This window comes from Melopsittacus undulatus, chromosome 8 (genome assembly GCF_012275295.1).
Source record: "Melopsittacus undulatus isolate bMelUnd1 chromosome 8, bMelUnd1.mat.Z, whole genome shotgun sequence".
NCBI lineage: Eukaryota > Metazoa > Chordata > Aves > Psittaciformes > Psittaculidae > Melopsittacus > Melopsittacus undulatus.
The window spans coordinates 46,687,467-46,702,143 of NC_047534.1; the positions used below are offsets into that span (position 1 = coordinate 46,687,467).

At 39.7% G+C, this 14,677-nt stretch overlaps 1 protein-coding gene across 1 annotated transcript in view; it reads left to right on the forward strand.

Moving 5' to 3' along the window:
- The window catches only part of ZSWIM8 (zinc finger SWIM-type containing 8), a 64,265-nt gene that overhangs the window by 29,780 nt on the left and 19,808 nt on the right, over nt 1–14,677 (forward strand). Inside the window, exons 4-10 of the mRNA XM_005152664.3 lie at nt 2,523–2,695; nt 4,508–4,615; nt 7,456–7,537; nt 8,897–9,017; nt 9,370–9,571; nt 10,465–10,640; nt 13,041–14,046. Of these exons, the coding sequence (XP_005152721.2) occupies nt 2,523–2,695; nt 4,508–4,615; nt 7,456–7,537; nt 8,897–9,017; nt 9,370–9,571; nt 10,465–10,640; nt 13,041–14,046 (1,868 nt within the window). The remainder of the gene's footprint in view (nt 1–2,522; nt 2,696–4,507; nt 4,616–7,455; nt 7,538–8,896; nt 9,018–9,369; nt 9,572–10,464; nt 10,641–13,040; nt 14,047–14,677) is intronic.

A 14,677-nucleotide genomic window follows, 5' to 3' on the forward strand; every position in this document is an offset into this window, starting at 1 on the left:
AGGAGTAGTAAATCTGGTGCTCATAAAAAGTGTTAGATGCCCTTTCTGTGTAGAAAGCCTAAATGCTTTCACATAAGCACTAAGATTGCTTTGTGCCCACCATGCATTTAAGTTGTATCCAGGGGGGTGAGGCTCCTGGTACAGCCAATTCCTCTGGCCTGCAGCTCTTTCTTGATGTCTCCTGGGAGTGGAGCTTGCCAAGAATGGGGTATAGATCTTAGGGGTATTTTTTTTCTGCTAGTCTGCATGGAGCTGCAGAATCAATGTTGCTGGTACATGCAGACATGGTTTTGTCATGTGTTGTGCATGGAGTAGATAAGCTGTTATCAGGTAGTAGGGATGGGGAGTGGGTGGAAGAGCTTTCTTGTGGGTCCATGAGGTGACCAGGTCACTCAGGTGTGCAGCAGATGTGATTCTTCACTTTTAAGCAGGAGGGTAAGAGTTGTGGTGTGTGGGAGAAGATAAGTCTTTAAACAGTAGTGTTGGTCTATAGTGCTCCACAATGGTCTCCTTCAGTCACCTTTCCAGTCCTTGCAGGCCCATGCTTTTGGAAACTGTGCAGTGAACTGAATTTTAAAATTGAACCTCCATGTAAAAGTAACTGTTTAATGCAGAACTTCTTCGCTGGTATGGTTTTCTGTGCTACCCCACAAACAGTTGTTCAGCACAACAAGACTGGTTGTGCAAAAAACACTGGGCGGAGGTGCTTGAATTAGCAGCGTCAGTGACAGACACGTTCATCAAGCTACAGTTTGAGCTGAAGCTTGTGATGTGTCATGCTGAAACCCTTGAATTTTCTTTGTTTTTATAACTGTTCTTCCCTCTTTGCATTTCATCAGGTAACTGTCTTCATATACAAATAAAAATTTAATGGTAGGAGCTCAGTAAGAGTGTATAGATGTTACCTTTCGAATACCTCTTTTTCTCAGTGAAACAGGATTGATGTAATTCCAATTTGTGAAATGCTTAATTTGCATTTGTGAAAATTAGGGCATTTTGGCATTGGTCTGACATGCTTCTACTGTAACAGAAGGACTAGCTGAACTGTTTGGCTTGTATTATCCAAGTGTGGAACATAAATTAGAACTGTAGCTGGTAATAAGCAGCACAGTAATTTTGTGTGAATGCTGCCTTTTGTTTTGATTTTGTTCCAATTGCTAGAATGGCTGAAGAATTTGGGTGGCATTATGTGTACTAATCAAAATGATCACCCACATCAGGAAGAGGATTTGAATTCTGGTGAACAGGAGAAATAGAAAGGTTAAGCAAGGTAAGAGAGCAGGTTTGTATTGGCATGGAGATCATATTTTGAGGAAGAAATGGTGCACATTGTTTTAAATGGGATTTAGGAGGTCACGTGCACTCCTGAACACCGTCATTATTATAATCTCACAATGTTGTAATAAAAACTTAGTAGTGTGGCTTTATAATGTACTTCCCTGTGCTGATGATGGAGAAAGTATTTAAATCATCTGTCCCCAGCCGTATTTTTTCACTTAAGGTAGGTTGTTGGGCTGAGTTTTTGGTTATGGCTTTGATACCCTCGGTGCTTTTTGTGCTTCATTGAAACTCAATTTGACACTAGCAGAAAGATTCTGAGGCTGATAGTCATTGCTGTAGAGGATGATTAACTGCTGATAGGGACCTTCAAAACAAGTAAAAGATTAATGTTCCTGATGGCCTTTTCCTGCTCATAATATGTGTGCCTCTGAGTAACAGTTATCTGTAGAGGAAGCTGCATTATAAGTACAGCTGATATGCATTGTACATGCACTTACATGAAGTCAAGCCTCATTAAAGTTCTTTGTAATCCTCCATGAGATGAGGTTCATAATTGTTTGATCACAGATTAATGGAGCTGTCTTAATTCAGGTATTGTTGCTGAAATTTCCCTTTTCCATTGATTTTACTCTAAGCAAGAGGGGTTTTTTGTTTTCTAAGTACGTGGTTTATAAAAATGGGGTATTCACACAATTGCAAGGGGGTACATAAATTATGAGAAATGGGTAGCTTCTGAAGCCACAGTGTGTAAGTGTGTGCTCAGGTGTTAAGTGTTGCCTTCTTTAGTTCACTGTAGAATTGTGGAAGTTAACTGACTTGGAAATAAGTCACCTAGCCTGTTCTTCACTGCTGCCAGAGATAATTAACATAGAAATCATGCCTAAAATATGTGTAGTCTACCTTTGACCCTGTGATAAACCCCCACACTTTTCAGCAATGTTTTTATCTAGTTCTGCTTTTTCTTTTTACTATATTAACAGAAATAACTATATAAACTAATTGATTAATAGCTGGTATTTTTGAACCTTTTATGACATGTTATGCCTCTGTGCTGATATTCTGCCATAACTGATTGGAAAGAAACAAATGCTGGAGAATCTAGATCCCTGTCCATCCCTGTATAGGTGTTGTTGCTATACATGTTGTTTCACTGTTTAAATGGCACATATCTAAACTTCCATGCTAGCTAAATCTGTCTTCCTGGCACCAAAAGAGTAACTTGGACTTTTGAATTTTAACAGGCTTCCATCTGAGTGCCACTGTGGTACCCCCACAGATGGTGCCACCCAAAGGTGCATACAACGTGGCGGTGATGTTTGACCGGTGCAGGATCACATCGTGCAGCTGTACCTGCGGAGCTGGGGCCAAGTGGTGTGCTCATGTCGTGGCACTCTGCCTCTTCCGGATACACAATGTAGGCCTTTAAATACAGTTCTTCTCTCCCCTAGGCATCTTCTCCGAGTCTCTCATTACAGTTTTGTGCGACTCACACTCTCTTTAGGGAAACTGGACTCAGTACTCATTGTTCAAATGTGTACTCGCTATGGTGGTCTGCAGAGTGAATTGTCTGAGGCTCTAACCTGCAGGGACATCATTTGATAATGTGCAAATTACTAAGGATAGATGCAGAGTCCTTTTTGGCCTCTTCCTGTTTCTCATTTAAATGCTAGAATTACTCATTCTTTCTTCAGTTAGACTTTTAATAAAAGTCTTTGTAAATACGGTATATGAAAGCTCTTTAAGTTGTTTAATCAGAGTGCAGAAGGAAGGTAATTCTGATCACTGTTGGCCTTTTATGTTCACCAGTTCATGTTAACACATACTGAGGCAGGTTAAGTGGTCACTTTGACTTGCAGATTTCAAGCACTCAGTTAAGTTTATGTTTTTATTTGACTGCTTGTATTATGTGTAGCCTTCTATAGAGTGAAAAGTAAGTGTTTCTTATCCCAGTGAACTCCAGGTGAAAATGTATAGAATCAATAGAAAATACACAATTTGAGGCCTCAGTCTAGCATATGGATTAATTTCCTTAGACTTTGGGAAGCTGAGAAATACATCTTAAGGAAGGATTAAATTTGGGTGATTGAAAGGAGCAGAAGATTTTCTGCTGTCACACAATATTTTATAGCTAACATGCTTATGGTCAACTCCAGATTCTTAAATAAATGCTAGTAACCTGCTGAAGCTTGTTAATGCTTCATAATGGACAATTGTAATAGGCTAAAATTGATACTCTTCTGAAATCATCAGAATGTCAGTATACTTTCTGTACTTAGGACTGGAGTGATGGCAAAAAAAAAGTTATGCTTTCAGTTAGTAGTTCCAGTTTTAAAATGTGGATATAGAGAGTGAGGATAGGAAACCAGTTTTCATTTATGTTATTTACACTCAGAAAGTTTGGACCCTGTGTAAGGTAGAAAATCATTCTTTTCCCTCAAATCCTTTCTTGTACTTGAAAAATGATAGTGAAGGGATTTTCATGTTTATATATACTGACTGCTAACACTAGCGAGTTACAAGACAAAGTATATTGCTCTATGTAGACAAACCAGTATCAGAAGCATCTTTATTATCAAACTGCTCTTGCCTGTTTCCAAGTTAAATTTTAGGTAGGTGTTATTCAAGTACGTTTTTCCCTGTACAGTGAAAAATGTTAAGAAACTAGTGTTTTGATGTGGGGTTCTGTTGGTGGTTTTGTTTGCTTTGCTGTATTGCTTTGTTGGGGTTTTCTTGTTTGCATTTGGGTTTTTTTTTTAAATCATTTTAAGTTGTTCTATGATATAGAAAGAGACTGATTTTAAGATTGAATTAAAAAAGCCTCAATTGAGATAAATGAGGTGGTTTTGATTCTGTGAAACAGCCCCCCAGAGAGCTCGTTGTTTTGCCAGAAGCTTAAAGAATAATGTCCTATTTTAGAGGTTTGTTTGTGAAATCCCTGCCAGTATTTGTGCAATTGCTAGCAACAACAGATCTTAAGCACAGCTGTTAAAGCAGTTTATTTGAAAAGAAACTCTTAAAAACAGTTTTTATAAAGCCTAGACAGTTTATTTGCATCTTATCTACAACATACCACATAATTACAGAAAGAAAAAGAAATTGTCCATCAAGACCAAGCATGATATGCATCAGCACAGCTGCTGTTCATGACACTTCAGCCTTAAAGTGGACACAGCTTCATTAAGTCTGACCTGTTAATGGCAGTTCTTATCTCCTTTTCTTCCTTCAGGCATCTGCAGTATGTTTACGAGCACCTGTTTCTGAGTCCTTGTCTCGGCTACAAAGAGACCAATTGCAAAAATTTGCTCAGTACCTAATCAGTGAACTTCCACAACAGGTAAATGGGGACAGTCGATAGCATTGACTTTTATAGTGAAATTCACTTATCTTTATTCTGGGTCAATTTGTATGATGTCTTTTGTTGCAAGATAATCAATTATGCTATTCATATGTGAATTGCTGGGAACGCCTTCAGTTCTTGCCTTTTCAGAGTTCCATTCTGTTATTTGAAAATTGTCCATTGCCAAATAAAATGATAGAAGTGTCCTACAGGGTTGAAAGAAGAGTGGTGGCTATTCATATTATGAATATGCACTTAGCTTGTGAAGGATCAAACACAATAAAACAAATGCATGGTGGTGAAAAAACTTAGGTCAGTACAAATCAGGCTGCTTCTGTGTTGTATGTTCGGTAAGTTGAATGGGGAAGACTCATCAGGGGGTGTGTTGTGTGTGTCTTAAGGTAGGCACTTTCTACTGCACCCAACTGGTGACTTTTTGATTTCTCACAGTGTAGCTTCTTTGGTGATTTGTAAGAATCATTTGGGTTATGGAAAATCACAGACATGAAATTTTGTTAGTCAAAGGTAAAATGTGCTCTCTTATTCCTTAAATATATATGTTGTTCAGGGCCAGGTCATTTATATCATCTGCCTAAAATGCTTGCACAAAATATGTAAGAATACCTAAGTGATCATAAAATGTCTGCTTTAAAAATACAAGGGCTTAGGAACTTTTTTATGCTGGTTAAACCAAAAGAGGTAGAGAAAAACTGTGCTCTGCTTGGATATCTGTCACATTTCAATAGTACTTGCATAATGGCTTAAATAGGAGTTAGATTGCTGTTGGCATGTGCCTAAAATTCATATTGTAGTGCTGTGCTTGGGACACTAAGATATTCTATTGCTAAAGCCTCCTCTACATTTCCTATAGAAATACTGAGCTTATGAGAGGAAATGGAGGAAATCTATAATATCAAAGTGGTATAAAAGCACTGCTTTTTTGTTTCTTTTTATTCAGCACCAACAGTGTGTGCTTCTTGCTGCATTGCCTAACAAAGCTTTTCTTCTCAAGGACTCTTTATGTCACATAGTTTGGATTCTAGTAAATGAGGGTTTTGAAAGGCTAATAGTGGTGGTAGTTCTTTTTTGAATGGCATGTGAGTTGCTTGCTTTCAAATACTCTGCTACTTTTTGCAGAGATTATTTCTCCTTCTGTCATGTACCAGCTGTACACCCAGGAACATCTGGATTATTTAATTATTACTGTCTTGCCAGATAATCTGATGGATGCTGCCCAACAGAAAAGTTAGGGGTTATTGGTAGTTGCATCTTAACCTGTGTTGTATAATTCCCTTGAAAGAGGCAAGGCATGCCCTAAACTCTTCCAACAGTCTCATTCCTGGTCTTCAAGATTTCTGTGTGGAGATAGATACTCTGATACCTTGGGGTTCCTTGTTTTGATGACATGATGTAGCCTTACAGTAGGCTATATACATTATTATATTTTAACATTATTTCCAGCTTGTGAATGACATTATGATACAGTAATGTAATGCCGAATTACTTTGGAGTGTGGGGGGGATGATGGCCTGTAGGAATGCAACTAGATAAGAAGATGTTTTTCAGAGTCTCTGCAGGAGGTATGTTTTATATCTGTGAAAATGTAAGTGATTCTGGGCAGCTGGAATTTGTTATCCAGTTCTACTCCCGAGAGCTATTTCCCTTCTTGAAGCCTGTACTCCTATTCCAATTAAATATGAGTATCTTTTAAAAATTCCTGAAGGAGAATCACGACAGGGCCCCAGTACTTCCACCTCAAGGTGTGACATTGCCTAGTCCTGTTACTTTTCTGCTCTGTGGTGACTTAAAATATGTAGTAGTAAAAACAGGTACAAGAATAGTTTAATGCCTAGCTTGTTTCTTTATATGGCTGAAATGCAAAATATCCTTCTGAAGCTTTGTTTTTCCTCCATCTGTTTGAGATAGATCTGTATCATTTGCAAATATAAGTGTACTGAATGTGCCTTGCTTTACAGTAAGTGCGGTCTTTAACCTCAGCTGTTGTGTGGAGAGAGGTGGAGGGGATATCAGGTGTTCTGTTGTGAGTAATTTAAATCCTAAGTACACGCCTAACTTGTTGTAAGTGTGCATGCTAAAGGCTAAATGGATCTACAGTTTCAGCTAAGTCTTAGTTTGGGAAGAAACACTTCCTGCTGTGTTTTTTCCTTTCGGAAGGAGCATGTTGAGGGTATATGTACTTAAGGTTTTGCAGTCAGGTGTGATCCTTCTCTGCTTTTGCTCTGGCCTGTCCAGAAGTTGTGGTTTGTTTAGTGCTGAAACCACATTAGTTTACTATTGAATCTGAGTTGATAGTTAGATGATCCCTTTGCTAACAGGATGGTAAATAAGCTAAAGTCTGTCACAAAAGTTATGTAGGTATGTAATTTATAGTTTACTCCTCTCTTCCCATTAGTTCGGGTTTTAGAGAATGATTTAGGAACAAGAAATAAAGAACAATAAAAGTGTGGGAAAATGGTGACCTTGACTGCAGTCACTTCCATGTCTCTCAAAATTTGCTGCAGTATCACTCCCTATGGGCTCCTACTCCTTAAGAAATGAGAAAGGAACTAATCATCTATGATGCTTTTGCTTACTTCTTAGGGTATGAATGTAGGAAATAAGCCTTGCATACAGGTTTGCTTTGAGAGAGAGTTTAACAGCTTGTTTTCCATTCTATGATCTTTAGCACCCTCTTTCGTCCTTTCTGAAAACATGCTGTGTTTGCTACTTCTGAAATTATGAGAGTGCTTCAGCCATGAAAATCCAGTCAGATTTTTGACTGGGTGTATCAGGATGAGAAATCCTGTGTATACTGAAAGTTTGCTTCATGTTTTCAGATTCTTCCAACAGCTCAGCGCTTGCTGGATGAGCTGTTATCTTCTCAGTCTACTGCCATCAACACAGTGTGCGGAGCCCCAGGTAACCTTGATACATCTTATTTCAGTAATCTCTGTCACAGGTAGGAAATGGATATATTTCCATTACCTTGAGTTTCTGAACTGGTCTGTTACCATGTAGCTTAAATTGCAGGTGGAGGTCAAGGAAAAGGGATAAGTACAGGCGCTTGCATGTATATATGGCACAGCAATAGGCAATTGCTTGTGTAATGAATGTCTCGGAGTGTATGCAGAAGAAGGGAGCATCAGATAAAGCACCTTTCTAACAAAAGATTTCTCTTTTTATATCAGTATTAATTGCAGAGTCCTGGAAATACTGATTGGAGGTGACCTCTCCAACCTCTTACTTGAAACAGGACTTTTCAAATAAGAGGACCATTCACAACACTGGATTGGCTTAGCTGTGGCTGAGGCTAGTTTAGCTAAATCTAGGTTACCAGAGATGTTGCAGAGTATTCTTGTTTTAGTGCTGCATTACCCTTTTGGTCAACAATTTTTTCCTACTATTTAGTATGAATATTCTTTTTACTGTATATTACTACTACCAAGAAGAGTTTGTCTGCACTGTGTTCGTGATTCCAGTAATTGTAGGCTGTTAATGGTCGCCCCTCACCCTCTCCTTTTTAAAGGAAATTATCCCATTTTCATCAGTCTCACCTCATAAGTCTTGTGCTCTGTGCCCCCAGCTGTCTTGTATACCCCTCCACTATATGCTCTCTAGTTCCTTATTATCATTCCTGGGTGGGGGGACCCAAAACTGGATGCAACATTCCAGATGTAACTTTATCAGTCGTAAGTAGAGGGGTATAAAATAAGATGTAACTTTATCAGTCATAAGTAGAGGGGTATAAAATAAGTTCCTTAAATCTGCCAGCTGTGCTTTTTTTAATATAGCTGAGTTTGCAGAGACTTTTGGTTTGATTGGTTGGCTGGTTGTTGGTTTTGTTTTGTGTTTTCAGTGAAAGTTTGTCATTGTTTTGTGTTCAGTTTGGCATCCACCATGATCGTCAAAACCTATCAACTACTCACTTTGTTTTCACTCTGCACTGATGCATGGGATGACTTGTCCCAGGTCCAGGAATGTACATTTTTCCTTAATGAACTTAATGAGGTCTCTGTTGGCACAGTCCTTGAACTTCTGGTCCCACTGATTATAGTACTACCATTCAGCATGCCAGCCATGTCTCTCAATTTAGTGTAGTCGGTGCTTAAGGTAATGTTATGATAACATTTTAAGACAGTTCTGAATGGTGAGTTCTGCAGCAGGTGAAATAAGCTGAGTAACACTGCTTGTGTACTCCCTGTAATCTCTGTGGTTGGGTACACAGAGGAAAATATCTTCAAATCCTCCAGACTGTATATGTGCTATTCTTTTGTCAAGATCCCACTGCTGGACCCTCTGCATCAGATCAAAGCACCTGGTACTTAGATGAGTCTACTCTGAGTGACAACATAAAGAAAACCCTTCACAAATTTTGTGGACCCTCTCCTGTTGTTTTCAGGTAAACTGTTTCCCATTGAAGGGAAAATGTGATATTAATGTAATCTGCAAGTTCATTCACTGTGTTATAGCCTGTACCCTTACGTAATGCCGTGGACTGAAGGATGCTTAGTTTCATGGTCACTCATCCGGGCTATGTAGCTTGTCCAATATTATTTCAGTAGAGCACACTATGTTTACACAATACCTTGCTTGTGTGGTATTGTCAGTCATGTTATGCATCCTCTCTTTTGGGTTATGTGTGTCTGTCCCGTTTAAGGTACAGATATATTTCTGGACATAGAACATACTTGGGATTTTGTATATCTGTGCTTGATTTATTTTTTTCCTCATCGCTGCTTTTCAATCTACAGTGATGTGAATTCAATGTATCTCTCCTCCACGGAGCCACCAGCTGCTGCTGAGTGGGCCTGCCTCCTGCGTCCCCTGCGAGGAAGAGAGCCTGAAGGAATATGGAACCTGCTTTCTATCGTGCGTGAGATGTTTAAGAGGCGGGATAGCAATGCAGCTCCTTTGCTGGAGATTCTGACTGACCAGTGTCTCAACTATGAGCAGGTATTTACATCTCTGCTGTGGAGGGGGGAAATTCCGAGGAACCAGGTTGAGCCAGTGACTGGTGTCATGTGCCTGTACAATCCATGGCTGAATAATGATTTCTTTTTTTAACAGTCTGTATGCATTATGGGCATGTATTTCTCCAAGCTAAAATGATGTTACATACAGTTTCTTTGTGTCCTGATTTAATGATGTCCTAGTAACACTGTATCCCAAAGGTGCCTCAGTCACTTTAACATGAGTATAGGGAGTCTGTTCTCTTTTGTTCAACATATTTGATTTGATTTCTGCCCAAAGTGATTTGTTTAAATGCTGGGTTGTTTTTTTTTTCTAAGCGAAGTACATCATATGTCATATATCAGTATATATAAGCTGTCATTTTGATAAAAATATGTTAGGTTGTAGAATCTGAGTATTTTTTTATTATTGTAAAAGATAATCTTTTGATGAATTTTAATAATTTTAAAAATATAATCTTAAAAATAATATTAGGAAAAAGGTTTTCTTTGACAGATCAGGACATTGATCTCACTCTGTAATATAAATTGCAATGTAAGTTTACTTATTGCTTTATTGCTTATTGCTTTATCACATACCTCAGAGAAAGGAAATGCTTCATTTATCACATTTGTTCACTTTTTTCTTTCAAGTTTGAAGGCCTTCAGTAAGAAAATCTCCTATGAGTGTTTTGTTCTGTGGGCACATGCCTTCTAACCAGAGAAATTTTGAGAGGTCCTTAGTTCTTACAAACCAATATAGCTTAAATGGTTGTAGTTATTTTGGAGTCAAATGAAAACATGCTACTAGCCACGGATCCTCTTTCCATGTGGTTATGGGAGCCAGAGATGAGATGCTGGCCACAGCACAGCTCCACTGAACATTTTCTTCTACAGATAACTGGCTGGTGGTACAGCGTGCGAACATCTGCATCACACAGCAGTGCTAGCGGGCACACGGGACGCAGCAATGGCCAGTCAGAAGTAGCTGCTCATGCTTGTGCAAGTATGTGTGATGAGATGGTGATTCTTTGGAGGCTGGCTGTCCTTGACCCAACTGTTAGTCCACAGAGGTGAGCATGTGAATCAGATCCAGTCTCTTTTACTTCTGTGATGTTCAAGCACACTCTGGAGTTCCTTGAGTAGATTTCTTGTGTTTGTATCATTACCTCATTACCTGTTAAACCATTAGTCCTTCTGGGCTATGTACTGTGTAATGTTCAGGAGCTCTACAGTTAAACTTGAATTGCTATTGCTGCTCATTTTTAGCAACATTATGTAGTGTGAATAATTTGTTTTCTGAGCATTCTCTTTTATATACGAGTGTAATTCTGCATTTTAGTGTCCCAGTGGAGAACATTCATTTGATTAGAGCAGCTACCAGTAAATTTTACTGCTTTCTAAATTTAACTATTCAGCAGTTCAATGCATTTCTGTTTAGCCCAGTCATTCACTGTTGCCTGTTTCAAGATGAACCATTTCTTGCTTTCTGTGCTATTAGAGAGTTCATTCTCTGCAGTGTATTGGTAAACAATGTCACTGGTGTGTGATTGGGATTTTTTTTTTCAGTCAGTGTTTTTAATTGTCTGAGGAAAATTTGTGTGGCTTCTGCAGGTTTCTAAACTATGTGGTGCCTTGGTAAATCACAGACACCTTTATTTAGCACTAGTTGATAATAGTGGCGGTACTGAGGGCTTGTGCTGCGATACTGTGGTCAACATTGTAATAATTTGTTTTGTAAATCTAGTTTACCAGGTGTGGTGTGTAAAATGTACCGTATTAGCTTAACATGCTACAAGTGCCCAGGGAAGGTTTTCCAGAACAAATGAAAACAGGATGGTATTTTCAGTGCAACTACACATTGACAGGATTTGCTTTCTGTGAACTGTTGTGTAACATTAATAAAATGCCCTATGTATGTAAGGTACATCAGGAACACTAAGTCACTAAAATGGATGCAGTTTCTGTCTTATGCACTTTACAATGTGAAGCAGCTAAATATAGGAGATAAAGACAAAAAGCCGTAGGAGATTGGGATTGAGGCTTAAAATAAACATCAATCAGGTCACAAAAAATCAAAGAGTTTTGGCTTTTAAAGTATGAAGTTGTGCAATATATATTCACACTTGAGTTATTTGGCACAGTTCAAATTTGCTCAGATATCCTACTTGAGCTCATGCATAATTGAAATGCTCCTGCTTGATTACCTATTCTCTTGGCGTTTTGAGTAGTCATCAAGAAGAACCCTCTTCTACCCATCCTTGCTATTCTTTCCAGTGAATCACAGAGACTTGCTGCCTCATTCCTAATTCATTGCAGGCTCTCATCCTTACATTACCTTTCCTGAGCAGCTCCCCTTTCTTCTTTTTCCTTCTGAAAATCCTCTCCTTGATTTAGTGCTGCCAGTCTGCTCCCTTGTTACTAATTTCTTTAGTGGACAAATAGAAGCAGTCTGTTCTTTTTAGCCCCTTTTGTCCTTTGCACCTAAATAGGGTCTCCCCCTTTTGATTTGATTTTTTTTTTCTTGTTCTTTTGCTTTTGATAGGAAATCTGAAAGGATTGAAGTGTTGGGCTTGTACCGCAGGTCTCTGAAATCTGTGGCAGAAACAAGATGGCAATTGACTGAGACAATTGGTGCAGTTTCTAGAAATGTCTTTTCCTCTTTTTGAATTAGATTACCCAAACATGTAATCCATTTAGCCTCTTTTGCTCAGGCTTAGGCCCTGTGTGAGATTTGGAGCTGGGAGATGCAGAAATATTTTGTTCTTCCCATTGTAATATGCGGCATGGGACTAACTGCTGTGTAATTTAAGTCTATATAATCTTACCAGCTTGCTTTTTCTTCAGAGTTATTTGAATAGCAGTTATTTTTGTCTTGCTTGTTTTGTGCCTGTGGCTTGCAACAGTTCAGTTTTCTGAGGACAGCCTGATAAAACCTGACTTAAATTGTTGGGTTCTAGATAGGTCTATCAAGGTAAAGAGGTAAATGTCTGGAAGGTAGATTAGGTGGTCCTGGCTGGCTGGCATTGTGCTTCCCTGAGTAGGCTGATTAGATTGTACTTGTGAGTGTCTCGACTGGGGTTGTTTCACAGCTGGTGCAAACTGTTTTATGAATGTTCAGTTCCCCATGGCGCTCACTGGTCTCAGACTGCCAAGCTTACATCACTAATATCTTACTTGGGGTAGATAAGCAAACAGAGCAGACAGTATTTCATTTTAAACCTCCCAGTTTGTATTGTGCTTTCATGTTACTACTGTTCACATTTTGTTTCTATATTATGGGCCTGTCTAGGACTTCGTTGTTAATAATACCCATTTCCCTTTTTCAGCCTGTCTCCTTACAAATGCTGTTTATACTTAGTTAAGCAGGTGTTTCTGACCAGAAGGAATAAGTGTTTGTGGGGTAATAGGTAGTTTGTCACAGATACATTTTCTGTCTGCTTTATATTCTGTCCTTTTATTTCTTCTCTTAGGCGCAGGGACCTTTGCTCACAGCTCAGACAGTGGCAGCTGAAAGTCATAGATAATGTTAAGAGGGGTCAGCACAAGAAATCACTGGAGAAGCTCTTCCAGGGTTTCAAGCCAGCTGTGGAAGCCTGTTACTTCAACTGGGAGGAAGCTTATCCCATTCCTGGGATTACATATAGCAGCACTGACAAGAAAAACTCATTCTGTTGGGTAAAGGCCATTCAGCAGAGGAGCTGCCGGCTGCAATATGCTGAAATTGCCTGTGAGGCTGGCCGAACCCATGGACAGGAGCCCGGGGGACCATGTCTTCAGCCTGGGGACAGACTGCGTCCCTCTCCCCAGGAGCCAGCAGTTCGTCCAAAGGAACTCACTGGGAAGCGGAAAGCTGTCTCTGAAACACCGCAGAGGGTTCTGAGGCGACTTTCAGCAGAAGGTGACAAAGCTGTGTATAAGACTGCAGTGGGCAAAGCAAAGTTGGCAGTGAGCAAAGGCTTGACCAGTAAACATAGTGGGAAACGCCGCATGAGCAGTGAAGACAGCTCTCTGGAGCCGGACTTGGCAGAGATGAGCCTGGATGACAGCAGCTTAGCTCTTGGGGCAGAAGCTAGCAACACATTTAGTTTTACAGAAAGTCCACTGAGCAGGAGCTACAGAGACACCTTTGAGGAGGATGCTGGTGTGTACTTCTCTGAGGGACCTGAGCCCAGTGTCAGGAGCAGTTCCATGACCAAGAAATCACCCAAGGATCCTGTGGGGGAAATAGGTAGTGGTGATGATGACTTGCCTTCTGCAGATGAGAACAGTGGTGGTGTGAGCCTGAAGCCAGAAGAAATGGGAGAGAATGGTGCAGCAGGGGGAGGGGATGATGGAGAGGAGGAAGATGATTACCAGGTGTACTATCTGAATCCACAAGAGGTAGCCAAAGAAGATGATGACAAAGCTGAAGGGGGAAACGAAGAGGAGGATGTGTTTGCTGGTATAAGGCCTCTGGAGCAGGAGAACCGAATGGAGGTGAGCTGGACCTAGTTCAGAACACTGTTTTGCGGTTTTATGTATTGTATTCATTACTGTCTCACCACCCTCCTTGCTGTCACCCTTAATCTATTATGTTGTTAAATCAAGTGCTTATTATAACGTCATCATAACCGCTATCATAAGGCATCTACAACCTTAATGCAGTGGTATCACATGTGTCTGTTTCCCACAAGCTTAACTCCCTATTTCTGTGCTAATTTCAAGTGTGTCCCAGTTTAAGCTAGTCCTATCTCACACTCAGTATTTAAAAATACAGGCAAACCTGTGTGTGCTTTTTACATAGTCTCACTCTTGGAAATAACAAAATTGACCTGAAATTAAAAGTAAGACCAAGACATACCCTGTAGGAAAAAATTAAATCTAACCATGTAAGCAGAAATTCTCTGGAAAGTCAGAGGCAATCTAAATAGACTGTCACATTCCTATAATAACTCCAAAATGTGTTTAGAGCTTGTACCTGTATGAGCAAGCAGCTGAAATGGAGATGCATGGAAATAGTTTCTGTCAGGGTTTTATGTTATTTTGCATTATTCTCTTGTCTGTTATAGCACTTGGAGGGAGGATGGAACTTGAGCTGGAAGGAAAGGCTTTTTAGGGAGGTGCTTAA